Source organism: Bacillus rossius, chromosome 6 (genome assembly GCF_032445375.1).
Source record: "Bacillus rossius redtenbacheri isolate Brsri chromosome 6, Brsri_v3, whole genome shotgun sequence".
NCBI lineage: Eukaryota > Metazoa > Arthropoda > Insecta > Phasmatodea > Bacillidae > Bacillus > Bacillus rossius.
Genome location: NC_086334.1, coordinates 55,905,613 through 55,920,603, shown reverse-complemented (window position 1 = coordinate 55,920,603; position 14,991 = coordinate 55,905,613). Strand labels below are relative to the sequence as shown.

Here is a 14,991-nt window from a genome sequence, read left to right as displayed (position 1 = left end):
TGTTGTCGGTTGTAGCTTATCACTTCCCAGTGGCTTACCAGTAAAAGAGCAACTGCTAAACTTCTGCGAATCATTTTTTTGTCATATAATCAATAACCAAATTTCACATATATAGAATTTTTTTTTAGGAAACTTGAAACATACAGTGGATTTTTTAATCTTCAACTTTAACAGGAGTCCAAGACAAAATTAATGCAAAATACAGTAAAATTAAAAAAAAAATAGAGAAACCTATATGGAACGATTATAGTGTGGTTTAAAATGCAAGAAAAAAAATGCATTTTTATTAAACCAATAAAGTTTAAATAGAAATTTTTTTTGTTGAGCCAACTCATTATATACACTAAAGTAGAGTATTTTTAATCAAAATAACAGATTTGTTGTGTACAGAAAGTAGGTATGTATTATTTGGTGATGAGTTCCTCCCCCCCCTCCCCCTCCCCCCCCAACTTGCTTTATTTAATGGTAACTAATAATAAAAATTATTTGATTCAAAATTTTAAATCTTAGCATCAAATTATTCACGAATATTAAATATTTTTTTGAGTCCTCGCAGACCCCTAGCAACCACACAAGCTTGCGTACCTTCTTTGCTTGTCTCAGTTTGTCTGCATGCTTCTTCTTGTACGCCTGCTTGTAGAAGTCGGAGAAGAGGAAGTAGAACATGATGGCGTGCATCCCGATCCACCAGACGAAAGCCTTGGGGTAGTTGCAGTCCACGAAGAGCAGCTGGAAGGCGTGTACCATGATGGCCACAAACTGGACCTGAGACCACAAACAGGGCGTCAACACTGTTTTGAGACTTTCTGAAAGAAATAACACAAACATAGCCTCGCCCTCCACTATTCCCATAGCTAGCCTACAATTATACAAACACAAATAAAAATTTAAACAGAACCTTGAATATGCCATTTTTATGGTGTGTATGACCATGCACTAAAACTTCAACTCAAAAAAATTATTTTACAGTCTGGGTGATATTTTCCCCTGAAGTTACTGCCACTGGGTATCTTCCACGACTTTCCCAGGATTTCAAGTACCTTCCCCGACTAATTCTGACTTCAGTAACTTTTCTGACTTTGTGACTTTTCAGCAGTGTAAAACTTATGCTGTACATGCTGTTAGCTGGTTAATTCCCCCTTTATTCTGTGTGTTACTGTTGGCAGCGACCTTCTCTTGCCTGTTTTCTCCAGGGTAACAAGACTCTGTTGTCCCCAATGAAAGTACAGTGGAGTCCCCATAATCTGAACTTCGGTAATCTTAAAGTCAGCTTAATCCAAAACCGAAAGTAAAAAAAAAAAAGAATTAAGGTTACAATTAAACCACAGCGATACTAAAATCTGAAATTTAAAAAAAATTAAAGTTACTTTTCACTCTCTTATCACTTATTCCATCCTGAGATTTGGTTAAGTTTAAACAGGCCTTATAAAAAAAACTGTGTAATCACTTGTAACAACACATATTTATGTAATAAAATGTTATTATGTAATGCAAGTTCATCTTAAAAAATTATTTTTTTTTTAATACAAAATATTTGTTTATCCGAAAAGGGTCAGGTCCCAATCATTTTGCTGTTTTATATTAAGAATGTATGACATTACTTACTAAAACACTAACCTTTGTGATTTAAATTAAAAAATATATATATACCTACTATGATCAGGATATTATGTTTAAAGGTCCTTTTACAATGCATGTCGCAGGATATCAGGAGCTTATGCAGAATTTCATTTCAGGGGAGGGGGTAATAGAACCACTTCACCCACTGTTTGCTTTTAACCTCTTTCCATTTGTTGGTGGGAATTATAAAGATTTTTTTTAGGATTTCAGGGATGGTTAAAAATTTGGCCTGATAAATGTTTTCTGGAAAAAACTTGCCAAAACATAATTAAATTGATTCAAAGGAACATATGTAGACTGGAGTATATTATTTTGTTTCTCAAGTTTATCCCATACGATCACCGATGAATAATACCCACACTATCCTTCCTAAATCCATCGCAGTGTGCAGCATGAAGCTGTTGGAAGAAGTCAGGTTTTCATACAGTAACTTTCTTAACAGTGTTGGAAATTGAGTGTTGAATTTTCTGTATGACAGTGAACAATCAACATTATCAAATTTCAAAGGCACCTATCAAACCCACATTTTTTTTCAGCAGTATCAAAATTTATAGTTCAACTCAGATTATTATGTGATTAAAGGATAGAAACATACTAGTCATAAATTCAATAAGTGCAAAGCATCCATGCATCATCGAACAAACTTTAGCTTGATAAGAATTAAATATTTTGCAGAACTAAAATACTAGGATTAGCAGATCTGTAAAACACCAATCTCACATTCTGTAGAATGGTTTCTTGAAATCACCCCAGGCAAATGCTAGGATGTTTCCTTGCCATTGACGTTGCAGGGTCACTTACTTCCCCACTTTCCTGCGTTGTTTGTTGTGTGAGTATCTAGTGACCACAGCTGATTTTGTACCCATCTGTGTTGCATGAAAGAAAAACTAGAAATGTAACGATGCTAGCATGAAACAAGAGAAATTACCATTTGTAAGGTTGTCACATATTTCTTCCACCACAAGAACTTCTGGTACTGAGGTCCCATTGCAGCGAGCATGTAGTAGGTATACATTATGATGTGGACGAAGGTGTTGACCAATCCAAAAAATGTGCTGTGGCCACCTGTGAAACAAAAATAACATTTATGCACCGGAGAAATGGACTCGCTTAATGGAAAGACATTGTATTTATGACATGTTAAGATTGTAAAGGGATGGGGACGGGAGGCAAACAATTGTGTTAATAATATAAACACATATAACAATTAATGAACAGACTTAAGAGCAGGTGTGAGTAAAAAAACTTTGCAAATAATTTTCTTTTAACTATTTTGCTACATAACATACCAATAAACTTACTATTGACTGTAAGACAGTACTAGGCATAAATTAATTGTATGCTAAAATTTTGTCCAGTAATCATATAAAGCTTGTAGGCTAGTCCTAAAATAAAACTTTAATCATTAAGTGAACTGTATGTTTGCAAATATCATTTGCGAAATCAGAATTGAAAGGTAAAAGACTCGACAAGTACCGACACTTCAACAGTTGAGTAATGCTAATTGACAAACACTGGTCCTTAAATATACAGCCAAAGTCATGACTTTGCAAGCACAAGCATGCTTTAAACACCACTATGCTCTAACAGGCATACTATGTACGCACACCCTGGTTTCCTTCCAATAACCTAACTGCAACTTGATTTAGAGACTAGCTGTATGGACATTGTTGTGTTTTGTGATTGGTTGTTTTTCACTCGGGTACATGTATACTGCAGGCACACGAATCACAGCCATTCAAACAGGGCAATGTCTTCTCTTAAGACGACCATCATCACAAAGGAGAAACTGCTGGCCAATGCATATCTTATTGCAGTCTAATGAAATTTCAGATCATTTCTGGAAAAATAAATGCCCCTAGCTATATTACTCAATATTTTTTTCAGGATAGCAGCTTTAATCACACTGCTTGTTTGTGCACTTAAAACACATCTTCTATCTTGCACTGCTGGTTGCTTGCCCAGTCATTCCCACTGTCTCGAAACAATCACCAACTAATGTAAACAGGCTACAGTCTAACAACTACATATTTATCTCATGCAATCCTATTGTAAACTACTCAGTTTGCCAATGCCTGTGACCATCAACCTGGAATTAGCGAGGTAAAGTTCACACTGTAAGAAGGTAGAAGCTATGGGGGAAGGGGAGAATACTATACGGTGAAACTTGAGCTAGCAAATGGCAATAAGTCAATGTGAGATTAATTTTAAGTTGTTCATAGTAACTATGAAAAATCCAAGCTGCTATGATTTTTTTAGCTGCATAATCAATTTTTATATGGAAAATATTTTAAATAGAAACACTCAATTTTTGTAGCACTGCAGATCCCTGCCCTTTGCAGAGTAATTTTGTTGTTTTCAAGTAATGCAGTAGTATCAGATTTTATAATTCTTAGTATTCTTGTAAGTATTTTGATATTCAATAGTTTTATTTGGAAAAGCCTACTGTATTTTCACTGGTTCTCACTTGTTTGATGAGTGATTTTTTGTGTACATGCTTTTTTCAGTATTTTACAGTCATACTTGAATAATTTAAATGCTTTTAATTCAAAATCGTGGATAAATCAAACCTTTCTGTCAGTCCCTTGACATTCTTATACACACAATGTAAAAAACATTGTGCACAATTCAATTTTTATTTGGATAAATCGAAGTAAAATCAAATTTAGTTTCCTACAATAACTACAAATATATCCTGCATAACAGCACTCAATGAGGAGCAGGCAAGATTTGTAAACGTTAGCAGGCTTGATTGTGATGTTAGAGAAGTATGTATTGTACAATTGATGACGGTGAGTGAGTGAGTGAGTGAGTGAGTTTTTGGACCTACTTTGTAAAGGACATACAAGTTTTGATAAGGTGAGAAGAATAAATTGGCCAACTTCAAATAAATTTTTTTGCAAGACCATCTTCGGAGTAAACAGACATAAGCTTAAAAAGTTAAATTCTATGGAACTGATATTATTCTTGGTGCCAAGCAAAAACTATTCACAATTTTTATGTATGTGCGATTCAGGTCAAAGCTAGCCTGTGAAGTCTGGGTTGGTACTACTTGTAAAACATTGCTCTGGTACACGTGTAACAGTTGCTTACCTGGTGTGAATTTAACGCCAAACCAAACACTCATGGGCATGCAGCCGTGATGAATCACATGAAGTGTGGACACGTGTTGGTTCTTCTTGCGCAGTACAAAGAATATCTGTGAACAGAAGCACATAGAGTCAAAGAGAGAGTAATGTCTGTACATTTATTGTGAATGAATGCTGCCTTGCATGTTGCTTATTGTTTTACAAGGTATGAATGTAATTCATCATAATTCTAATTTTACTGCTTGCAAGTGATATAACATTTGCTTCCAGCGGAGACTAAACATTTACTTGGGTAGGAATGCTGCAGAAAAACCCCAATATAAAAATAATCCACTTAGTTTGTAGTTGTGAACATGCTGTGTGAATACCCGAAAGTTGGCTGTAAAAATTATTTCTTATAAACATTTTATTTTCAGATTAAAATGGATCAATATTTAAATATCATTACCTTAAATCTTCAACTTAACCACCTCATAAGTAGAAACACTGCAGCAGTTTTGTTTACAGAAGAAGGGGTGAAACTTAGTACACACATGAAAAAATTAAGCCATTTCAGAATGTATCCTTTGCCATTGCAACCTTAAACAAAAGATCTTTTTTTTTTCCATTCATTCGAAGAAATTTTCAAATTATTTTGATGCTAACACACCCTGTTGTAGTAAGAAAGAAATACTTTTCTCAACAGCCCTTTGTTTGAGTTGACAAATTTTTCACACACTATGTTAAGGCAATTTACAAGTTTTACATATTCAAGTGATGATAACCAGAGGCTATGCCCCTACTGCAGGCCTGACATAACTCACCATTCTTGTCTAACCCTGCACCCTCCCCATTTTCTCTTTACTATACATTCCTTGTGCCTGTGTTGCATTAAAACAGCACTGGGGGAAATGGCATAGAACCAGTGCAAAGCTTGTCTAAATAAAATTAATTATTATTGTAACCTTTTTACTTTTCATGTCTAAACATTCTTATGCCAGGGTTCCTGGAGACAGGAAAAAATCTGGAAAATTCAAGGAATTGAAAAGGTGTCTTAAAAATTGGTTGTCTGTAAAGTCGGTTTACGGACGATAGTTTAACGTGACAACGTCATAACAAAACATTGATGAAATGATTGCATACTTGTATGAATAAAATTCAATCATTTTTATTTTAATAATAAAAGAATAAATACTTGAAATTATACTCGTAATCAGATTTTTAAAATGCAAGAATAACTAACCTTTATTGCCGAAATTGTTGTTGTAATAAGCAATGAAAACCACATTAACTTTTCACTTCACTTTATAAACAGTCGACGAAACAGTTCACGTGTAGATGACTTGTAATTAATTTTAAAAACTGGCGTTTAGCTATAAAGTTTAAATATAATTATGAACAAGTTTTCATATAAATAAACTGTAATCAAATATCTATCATCAATTAATTATATGAATCACCATAATTTTTTAGTCAATTGTAACATAACCTATTATTACTGCACTCGCCGACAGATGCTACTTTTTTTTTAATAATAAAAGAATAAATACTTGAAATTATACTAGTAATCAGATTTTTAAAATGCAAGAATAATTAACCTTTATTGCCGAAACTGTTGTTGTAATAAGCAATCAAAACCACAGATTAAAATTCGTTGAGAATATTTTACGTTTTTATGTCTTCCAGTGCTCAAAATGATATGCAATTGTGGCCCCGGGCATGAACTTTTATTTATAATTCATTAATAATAACGCCCATCACAATAAACAAAGGAAAATATGTATTAACGAGTGCCTGGTTCCCGTGACAGCTGATAGAGAGCACGATTCGTTCGGTTCGCATCTGTCACCGTAGATAGCAGCACCGTAATATTATTTCGTTTTTATAATACAATTTTATAACAAATACGCATCCCAAATACACCAAACTTATTTATAATGTGTTACAATATTTTTTTAAACATTGTGCAAAAGATCCCGGGTGTAATTTGAATTATTATGTGTAACTGTAAAACACCATTGTTCGTTAAAAACGTATTTGAAAATTCAACATTACTTTTAAATAACCGTACCGATTGTGCTGAAAATCGGTGGACGATCGTTAAATTATATAATATTAATAATTCAAAAAACGAAAACATGATTGAAAAGTCAAATCGATTGTTGTTCCAATCGAGTGGAAGAGAGATACGGGACACTTTTTTGTCCGTGTAGCCGGCGTTCATCAATTATTAGACGTCACGTCAAAACCTAGGGGGAAAAAAAAAAATCAATTGCGAAAAAGTAGCAGTAATTTTACATAATATGCAGAATCCAAATGTTTTAAAACTTGATATATTTAACAAATCATAAATTAGTAAGGCATAATCTTTAACACTAATGTTTAATATATCTGTTATAACAGATAGATTGATGATCCAGAAGAGGGGGGGGGGGGGGGGAACCATACACGGGAAAGGAAAAAAACCAGAAATTGGCTAACTGAAGAGAATGGGAACCCTGCTTACGCATCAAGACAAACTTTCAGATATTTAAGAAAGTAAATCAGAAGAAGCTAAGCACAATTTCCAAAGCTACTGTATTTTAATCTATTCAACTATGTAGCTCTCTTTTTATCAACGATTCAGGTTGTACGATCAATTCCCCCGCACACTTTTGAATATACTCCAACCATCATTTGTAAGATGCGAGAACCCTGATGCTGCAAGTTTCCTTGGGGCTCTGTGTACGACTAGGCTCCTCACTTGTATGGCAGCATGTCATAGGGTTCTTTACGTGTCTCAATTGTAATCTAGTAGTGGAGCCGTGCTGCATTAATAAAACTGCCTTTGAATGACCACGTGTCCTGGAGCAGCTAGCTACCGACAGCCGTAGGTCATGCGGAGTGTGGATCTGTGGGATGTTGGGAGAGCCCATGCAGTGTGCCTGATGCCAAGAGTGGAGAAGTTCTTTGTGGTGGTACTAAAGGAGGTTCGGGCTTATGACAACAGTTGGCTGGCTAAGCAATAGAGTACCTTTACATTTACACTAAATGATAGCACCAGGAATACCTGAAAGGTCGCAAGAGTGTGTGGAAGGAGGCAACAGACTCATCCTTTCATTAAAGGTTGTTTAAGATGCACTTTTCAACAGTTCTTTGAGAATGTACTTAGGAACAGCAATATAACAGTTTGTATTTTTTTTAATTCGTGGAAAGCTCTCTTAACTCTGCAAACAACAAATAAATTTTTAACTAATTAATATATAGCCTTGATTTGTATTTTATAAATACAAATTAGTACTTACAGTATCAAAAAATTCTGTGAACTTGGAGAAATAGTACCACCAGCATACATGCACCATCTGAAAATTAGCAATACAAATATAGAAGATCTCTCCTTACATTAGAAATTTTAATACAAGTCAAGTCAAGTTTTTGTAGTATATTTATGTTATTAATTAACACAAAATTCTTTACCAATAATTGGAAATAACATTCAGGGGAAGGATGATTTACTAAACGCTTTATTTATTGTAAAGAGAACATAAAAAATATTTCAGCCGTGAACAAGAAATGATTAAGAATCACCTAACGATTTGTGATGCATGAAACAATGAAAATTCTTAATTCTATATACATAACAGGCAGTAGATAGAACCAAAATAAATCCCATATCATAATTCCACCAAGCAGCAATTAGTTGATTACAACCACCTTTCATAATGTATTGCTTGTTGCATGCGATAAAGGATTGGAAAATGTTTAAGTATGATAAAGATCAAGATGTAGAGTTGGTTCCCTTGGTTCCAGCAAACACATGCTTGACATCATGTTATCATACCCAACACCAACACAAGACTCACTACTGCAAGAAGGAGAACACTCGACACAACATGAACAATCCATGGCCCAGTTACACAATTCAGGCCACCGAATCACATTGGCCAAAAACAGAACTGAAAAGTAGAAGAGTTAAAACAGGTAAACTGTAAATATTGTTGAAATGCACTTCACTAGTGGACAGTATGAAATTCAGCACAACAGGATTTCAGGGAACAACACTGCAAGCACAGTTCAACGGCAAGTCAGTTGTACGTTATAGATAAAACCAACACAACCACAGTCAGTTTACAGTTCGGTATATGCATTTTAACCACAAGTCAGATAAACATTGTGAAAGTCAGTACTACTGGAGTCAGGCAACAGCCTGCAAGCATATTAAATGAAAGTCAGTACAAATGGAGTCTGACAAAAGCACTGTCTTAAGCACATTTTAACAGCAAGTCAGTTGGAAATTATGAACATCAGTACTATTGGAGTCGGGCAACAGAATTGCCTGCAAGTACATTAACTGCTATTCAGTTGGAAGTTATGAAAGTCTTTACAATTGGGACACAGGCAACAGAATTGCCTGCAGCACGTTTTATTGGCAAGTCGTTGGAAATGAATTTCAGGATAACTGGAGTTGGCACATATTGCTACAAGCACATTCTAACTAGAAATAATTCAACTATTTATCATTTCCCTCATAAAACATCAACTGAATTATGAATGCTCAATATTCAGATATAGGTATTCATGCAGATCTCTAGCGAGAAGGGTAAAATCTAGAACTATATGCATATAAGTGAAAGAGAGAAGAAACACTAAGCATGCTGGTTCAAAGGCTACCAAAGATTCCATAGTTCACGTTGTTTTTCAGCAATAAAGATAGTAAATAATTCCTACGGTTCTATTGCAATCAAACATGTCTTACTTCAAGAAACTATGTAAAATTATTAAAATGGCAAATAAGAAGTACTCCAGCAGCTATTTTGGCAAGATTTTCAGCCATATCTATTGTAATACTGGTAGCTGAAATAAATGTTTCAAGTAAATATAAGTAATATGTAAACTAAATATATTATTTAAAGAAGTACATGTATATATAAGTTAACTATTCCTGACAATGTGTCTAAAGAATGGGTACATAAGTTATGCTTAGTTTTAGTCCTGTTCATGTTTATATTTACTGAAAATATTTATCTAGTCTGTTTAATGGGCACTTATGATGATACATATTCTCATAACCATAAATTCTTCATGGTGAAACTCAAAAAATTAATTATTATTTTTTATGATTGTGCATATTAGCTTTTACTTCTTTGTAAACTATCACTTTCCAATTTATATTGAAATTACTACAGATATTACTTTATTTAATCAAATTAGTATATGAACTTTTATAAAAAATAAAACACTAATAATTAAAGCCAAAACATACATAAGATTAAATTTTATCATCCAAATTTTTGAAAGTAAAATCTGTATGTCACAAAAAATTTAAAAATAATACTTGCCAATTCCTTGTTTTATCAGAACAAGTAAAAAATGTACCTACCTATGCTATGTAAATTGTAGGAAACTACTTATAAGTTAACACTCACTAATTGTAAATTAACTCACCCTTAACGTCTGTGGGCGATTTGAATAGTCGACTGGCTCACAACGAAAGTTATAATTGCCTGTAAGCCAACCTGACATTCCTATCTGCAACAGTAAAGGAACAAACGTGCAGGGTGACGTATGATTACCTACATTTGCAGATACCGCTGGTTGCCTGCACACAAAAGCCTCGATACCTGTAGTGGGATGGATGAACACAAACTCATGGTGACAAACACACATCACAATGCGAAAACATGATTAAGGTACACAAATAATATAATAAATTCATAGAAAAAACTGCGTAGTTGGGTTGTGCAGCTAAGACATTTTTCCTAGATATTCATACTAAATGTTTTCCTTCAATATTATGCTGCATTAACAATAATTCTTCAGGAAGGAGGGAGGGGAATATATTTTTGTGGCAATTTTTTTTTTGGTTTCATTCTATAGCTTCACGGTTAAATACTAAAATAATTGCATTTGGATACCTGCAACAGAGTACACTCACAAAGTTAAAATTAAAAGTTAAATAAGAAATACCACCAGTCACATCATCCTGCACCTGACCAAAATATTTACACCCACACCAAAACAATAGCACAAAACAGCACTTGCCATAAGCCACAGACACCAGTTGTTTGGAATATCTGAACATGAAAAAAAGGGAGGGGGGGGGGGGAAGACGTAGCCAGCGAACAATAGTGCACAGTCTTGCACAGACTCCCCTTCCAATATCAGTCTGAATCTTTAAAATGTACACAGCACTGTACACTGTTGGCTTTTGCCAAAACCAAACTTACATGTTTAAGGTTCTTCGACCGAGTCCAACCCGGCTGACCTGTTTTTTTTTTTATAACAATCTTCATAAACTTTCCTGATAACATGCGAGGATTGTTTCTCACTACAGACTAATGGCTTGTTTTAATCGGTAATAATCTTTTGTAAATGAAACAAAGCCCAAAGATTGATCAATTGATTACATACGCTTGCAATTGGGCTTCCAACCGGTGGCAAAGGGTCACTTTCCTTCCCTCCTTCCACTACTTTATTATCCCAATTCCTGAAGCCTCTGGAAGTCCTTTCCTCCTCTTACAGCCATCATCTTTCCTCCGAGTCCATTCCACTCCTGCCCTGTCCTCACCAGGAATACTTGCCTCTCTCTTTCCATTCGTCTCCTCTCACTCTGGATCTTCCACTCATGATCCTCCCTCCCTCTGTAACACCCCTCCCCTCCCTTCACTGTTCAACCTATCTCCGAGCTTTTCCCAGTCCCTCCCCCCCTAAACCCCTTAAACAGTTTCACCAGTCTTTCTTACCTTCCTTCTCCTTTGCAGTGTGTCCCACCCTAGCTCATTCATTATCACAGATCTCTACCTTTTCTTCTCCACTACATACTCATTCTCACCTCGCCACCCCGCGTTTCATCTTTTCCAGCTCTTTAATTTCCTTTCCCAGGCATAGTGAAAATAAATAAATGAATAAATTGCATCAGTGCTTTGCTTGCTCTGTAAAATATGACATCCACTGCTTGAGCTTGAAGAATTTCCAAATTCAATTTAGTTGAGAGTACACTATCCCACTCAAAATTAAAGTATATACCTACTTTAATCATTACGGCCTACGAACGAAGCCTGATTAGTTTACATAAATAATTGGTAGCAGATGAATGTCATCATCTCTCTCTATCCTGTATGCTTTGTTTCGCCTGCTTTGGTATAAAATATTTGAGCATTATTTGATATACTGAACACAAATTTTAACCATCCCTGCCCTTATAAAATTTTTGTATACGCTCTTGAGTACATCACAACCACCACCTCCACCACAACATAAGCTTTAGCATAGGACTAGTGTTATTAAATATATACATATGTCAGTCATATTTTAAAGCTATTTACATGCTGTTACATTACCCACAAAAATTAAAATAGTGTGCATATTTACAAATGAGCTATGGATAGAGACCCTAACCATATCCCAGTATATTTTTTACAACCAGACTTCCCTTTAAGAAACACATGAGTATTCCTCCTTAATATGTTATTGGGCAGTCAATAATTTGACATGCTCCATAATATCTCCGCCGATGGTAAAGATGTAATGTTCGGATTTAAGTCAGAGGAAGCTGGCATCTAACACAAGCGGCATCCAATTAATAGTCCACCTTTTCTTAAGTACATATATTGAGCAGTGAAATATATACTGTGAAATGGTACCTAGGGTCTCAAGCTAGGTTATGTGATTCAGTTGAGAATCGAAATGTTCTGATTAATTGAAATAGAACCAAATGATTACATTTCAATCAATTTTGTGCCTAAATAGTAGTAATTAAAACAGGAGTAAACTAAAAACGAAGTTACGTAAACACATATTGTCGGGACTGTTTCTGTATAAATCATCCTTCCTATAAAACAAATGTCGCATCTTGCTCACTTTTCAATGTATTTTATTTTTAATCAAAAATTACTTTAACTGGTACATATCAAAAATGTATTTTATTTTTCTTTAAGCAACAATTTTTTTTTTTTTGGTTGTAACCAAGTGATGCACCACAATCAGTATTTGGCACACACACTCACCCTTAAAGCCGTGGGGGAGTCTGAATAATCAACGGGCTGGCATCGGAAACTATATTCACCCCACCAGCCGCCCATCAAACTCTAAAGGTGAAAAAAATAAGTGAATCAACATTGCCACTACACACGAACATTTGCAGGGTGCATAAAACACAAGCGAGAACCATGTCAAAGAACAATCACAAGGTCCTCCATAAAACTACACAGGAGTCAGCCATGCCAAGCTGTGGCATATCAAGTCGCAGCAAGAGTAATAATGATTACTGTATCAAATCACCAGAGTTAAAAGTTGATGTATACTGTACACCTCTCTGCTAAGTGAAACTGTAACAAACCTGAAACAATAGTACAGTAGTTCTACCACCAAGAATAAACATATCTAGCTCTGCAGTTGGTCTGTTGTTTATTTGTGAGCCATTCACTTCAGATAAGGCATCGTGAAAAGTGAGAGCAAGCTACCCAAGAGTCATTTTAACACCCCTTCAATGCAAGGGTTCCTGTGGTATTATAATAACCGCTGTTCCACAGATTAACAAGTACCATTATTGGAATGATTTTATGTACTTAATAGCTAGAACATCAAGTGGCATCTATCAAGATCTGTTCAATTTCATGTACGTTGCAACTGATTAGAGGATCGGCATCCACTTTTACAGGCATAATGCAAAAATGTGACATGGCTATTTCTGAGCTCTAACTATTGGAATTGGTAAATTTCTGGCAAACATGTTGAAGAAAATAACTCAGAAGTAAACAACACTAATAAAAATAATAACACTACAAACAGTTTACGTATATGGACTACAGAAAATTCCACTACACAAAGTGATAAAGCTTGAAAGTAGATAATATTACAAAAGTGATTCAGTCTACTGCCAGGTACATAACTGATGTTGACCAGGCCCCTCCTGACAGCCTGGTGTGACCCACCACCATCCTCTATCTCGCCCCCTTCACCCCACTTCCTTGTTTCATCTGCTGCTCCTCCGCTTGGTCCTGCCCTTACGAGAGCACGGACCTTGCTGTTTCACGTTCCCCGCTGCTCTTCACCGGGGCTCGGCCGAGCTGAAGATGCCGGCCCGAAAACATTGCCAGTCGCTACTTTCATTCAGTTCAGGCGCCATTACAAAATGTTTAGCTTACACATGTTCTGTGGCTCACTCTATTGTCTAATAAAATACAAGGTGTCCGGTAATTGCTGGGCATAAATTTAATGGGTGGCAGGGAGTGGCAAAACCTGCAATCGTTGTAGAGGAACACATGTTCTGTAAAGAAAACCTGTAAGTTGCAGGCGTGAACGGCGACATGCAAATTTGAATTTGGAAGGCTTAGGGGGACTACTCCAATGGCTGAGAGGATGCGCGATTGCAGCGCAGAGACCTTCCAATGCTCTACAGGAATCAGGAAAGTTAGTCATGTGCACTAGCAACCTGCAGTTGAGCCAATTAGCATTAATTTACATAATTTTTCTCACAAGTTACCACTAAAAATGAAATCTGCTTGTAAATAATGCCTAAATTTGGCGATGATTGCTGTTTTTAGCAACCAAAGTTTGTATATGCCAGTACATAGTATTATTTTCTTTGGAATATATAAACTTATACAGTTAAACTTGCTTAAGATGTTCCTGCACAATATGTTTTCCTGTTTATAACATTTAAATAATATTTCCCTTGATCACGTCCATATATGTATCTCATGTTAATTTTTTCCCATTCAAAATGTTTGCGTTTATAGATGCTTCTCGCATATAACGTTCATCATTGCAGGAATAAAATAATGTAATTAAGTTTATCTTTACACCCTTAAACTTTATTTATAGTTAAACTTTTAGACAATTGTTTGAAAACAAAAACAGACTTGAACGGCAAAACCTTTGGCCATTGGTAATGATAGAGCTAATACGTAAGGGCCTTCCTACAGGTGTCTACTACCAATAAAAAATAAAATTTGAGGGGCAACCACTGTACAGGTTGCCCCAGGGCAGTTGAGGGTCTTCAGTGTGTGGTTTTCGTGATAACTTAAAAGGTGATTCAGTATTTTGAACAATTACTTAATTCCATAATAATAAAATATTAAAGTATGTTCAGATTGTATGTAACCACATGCACCCATGTAAACATGTTCATCATTTTTTTTTTCAGGCTTTTATTTAACCAAGGCATAGGAATACAATATAACATTATTTACAGGGTACTTAATAATTTCTCATTCTACCATTAAACTGGTTATAAAACAAACCACAATAAAAACGTGAGCGGACCGAAATCTAAAAGGTGGCAATTTTAAATGAAGACTTGCAGTTTGTTAACAGCTGACAA

General features: G+C 35.3%; 1 protein-coding gene across 9 annotated transcripts in view; it reads right to left on the bottom strand.

The window, feature by feature from the left end:
• Window positions 1-14,991, bottom strand: part of LOC134533212 (very long chain fatty acid elongase AAEL008004-like) — a 197,824-nt gene that overhangs the window by 2,736 nt on the left and 180,097 nt on the right. For 3 of the 9 annotated variants that reach the window (XM_063370595.1, XM_063370596.1, XM_063370598.1), the window contains 6 exons: window positions 12,674-12,754; window positions 10,113-10,196; window positions 7,973-8,029; window positions 4,714-4,819; window positions 2,549-2,685; window positions 586-765 (listed from right to left, as the gene is read on the bottom strand). In XM_063370595.1, the coding sequence (XP_063226665.1) occupies window positions 586-765; window positions 2,549-2,685; window positions 4,714-4,819; window positions 7,973-8,029; window positions 10,113-10,196; window positions 12,674-12,754 (645 nt within the window). The remainder of the gene's footprint in view (window positions 1-585; window positions 766-2,548; window positions 2,686-4,713; window positions 4,820-7,972; window positions 8,030-10,112; window positions 10,197-12,673; window positions 12,755-14,991) is intronic. The other 6 variants (XM_063370603.1, XM_063370602.1, XM_063370604.1 and 3 more) reach the window with 2 other exon arrangements.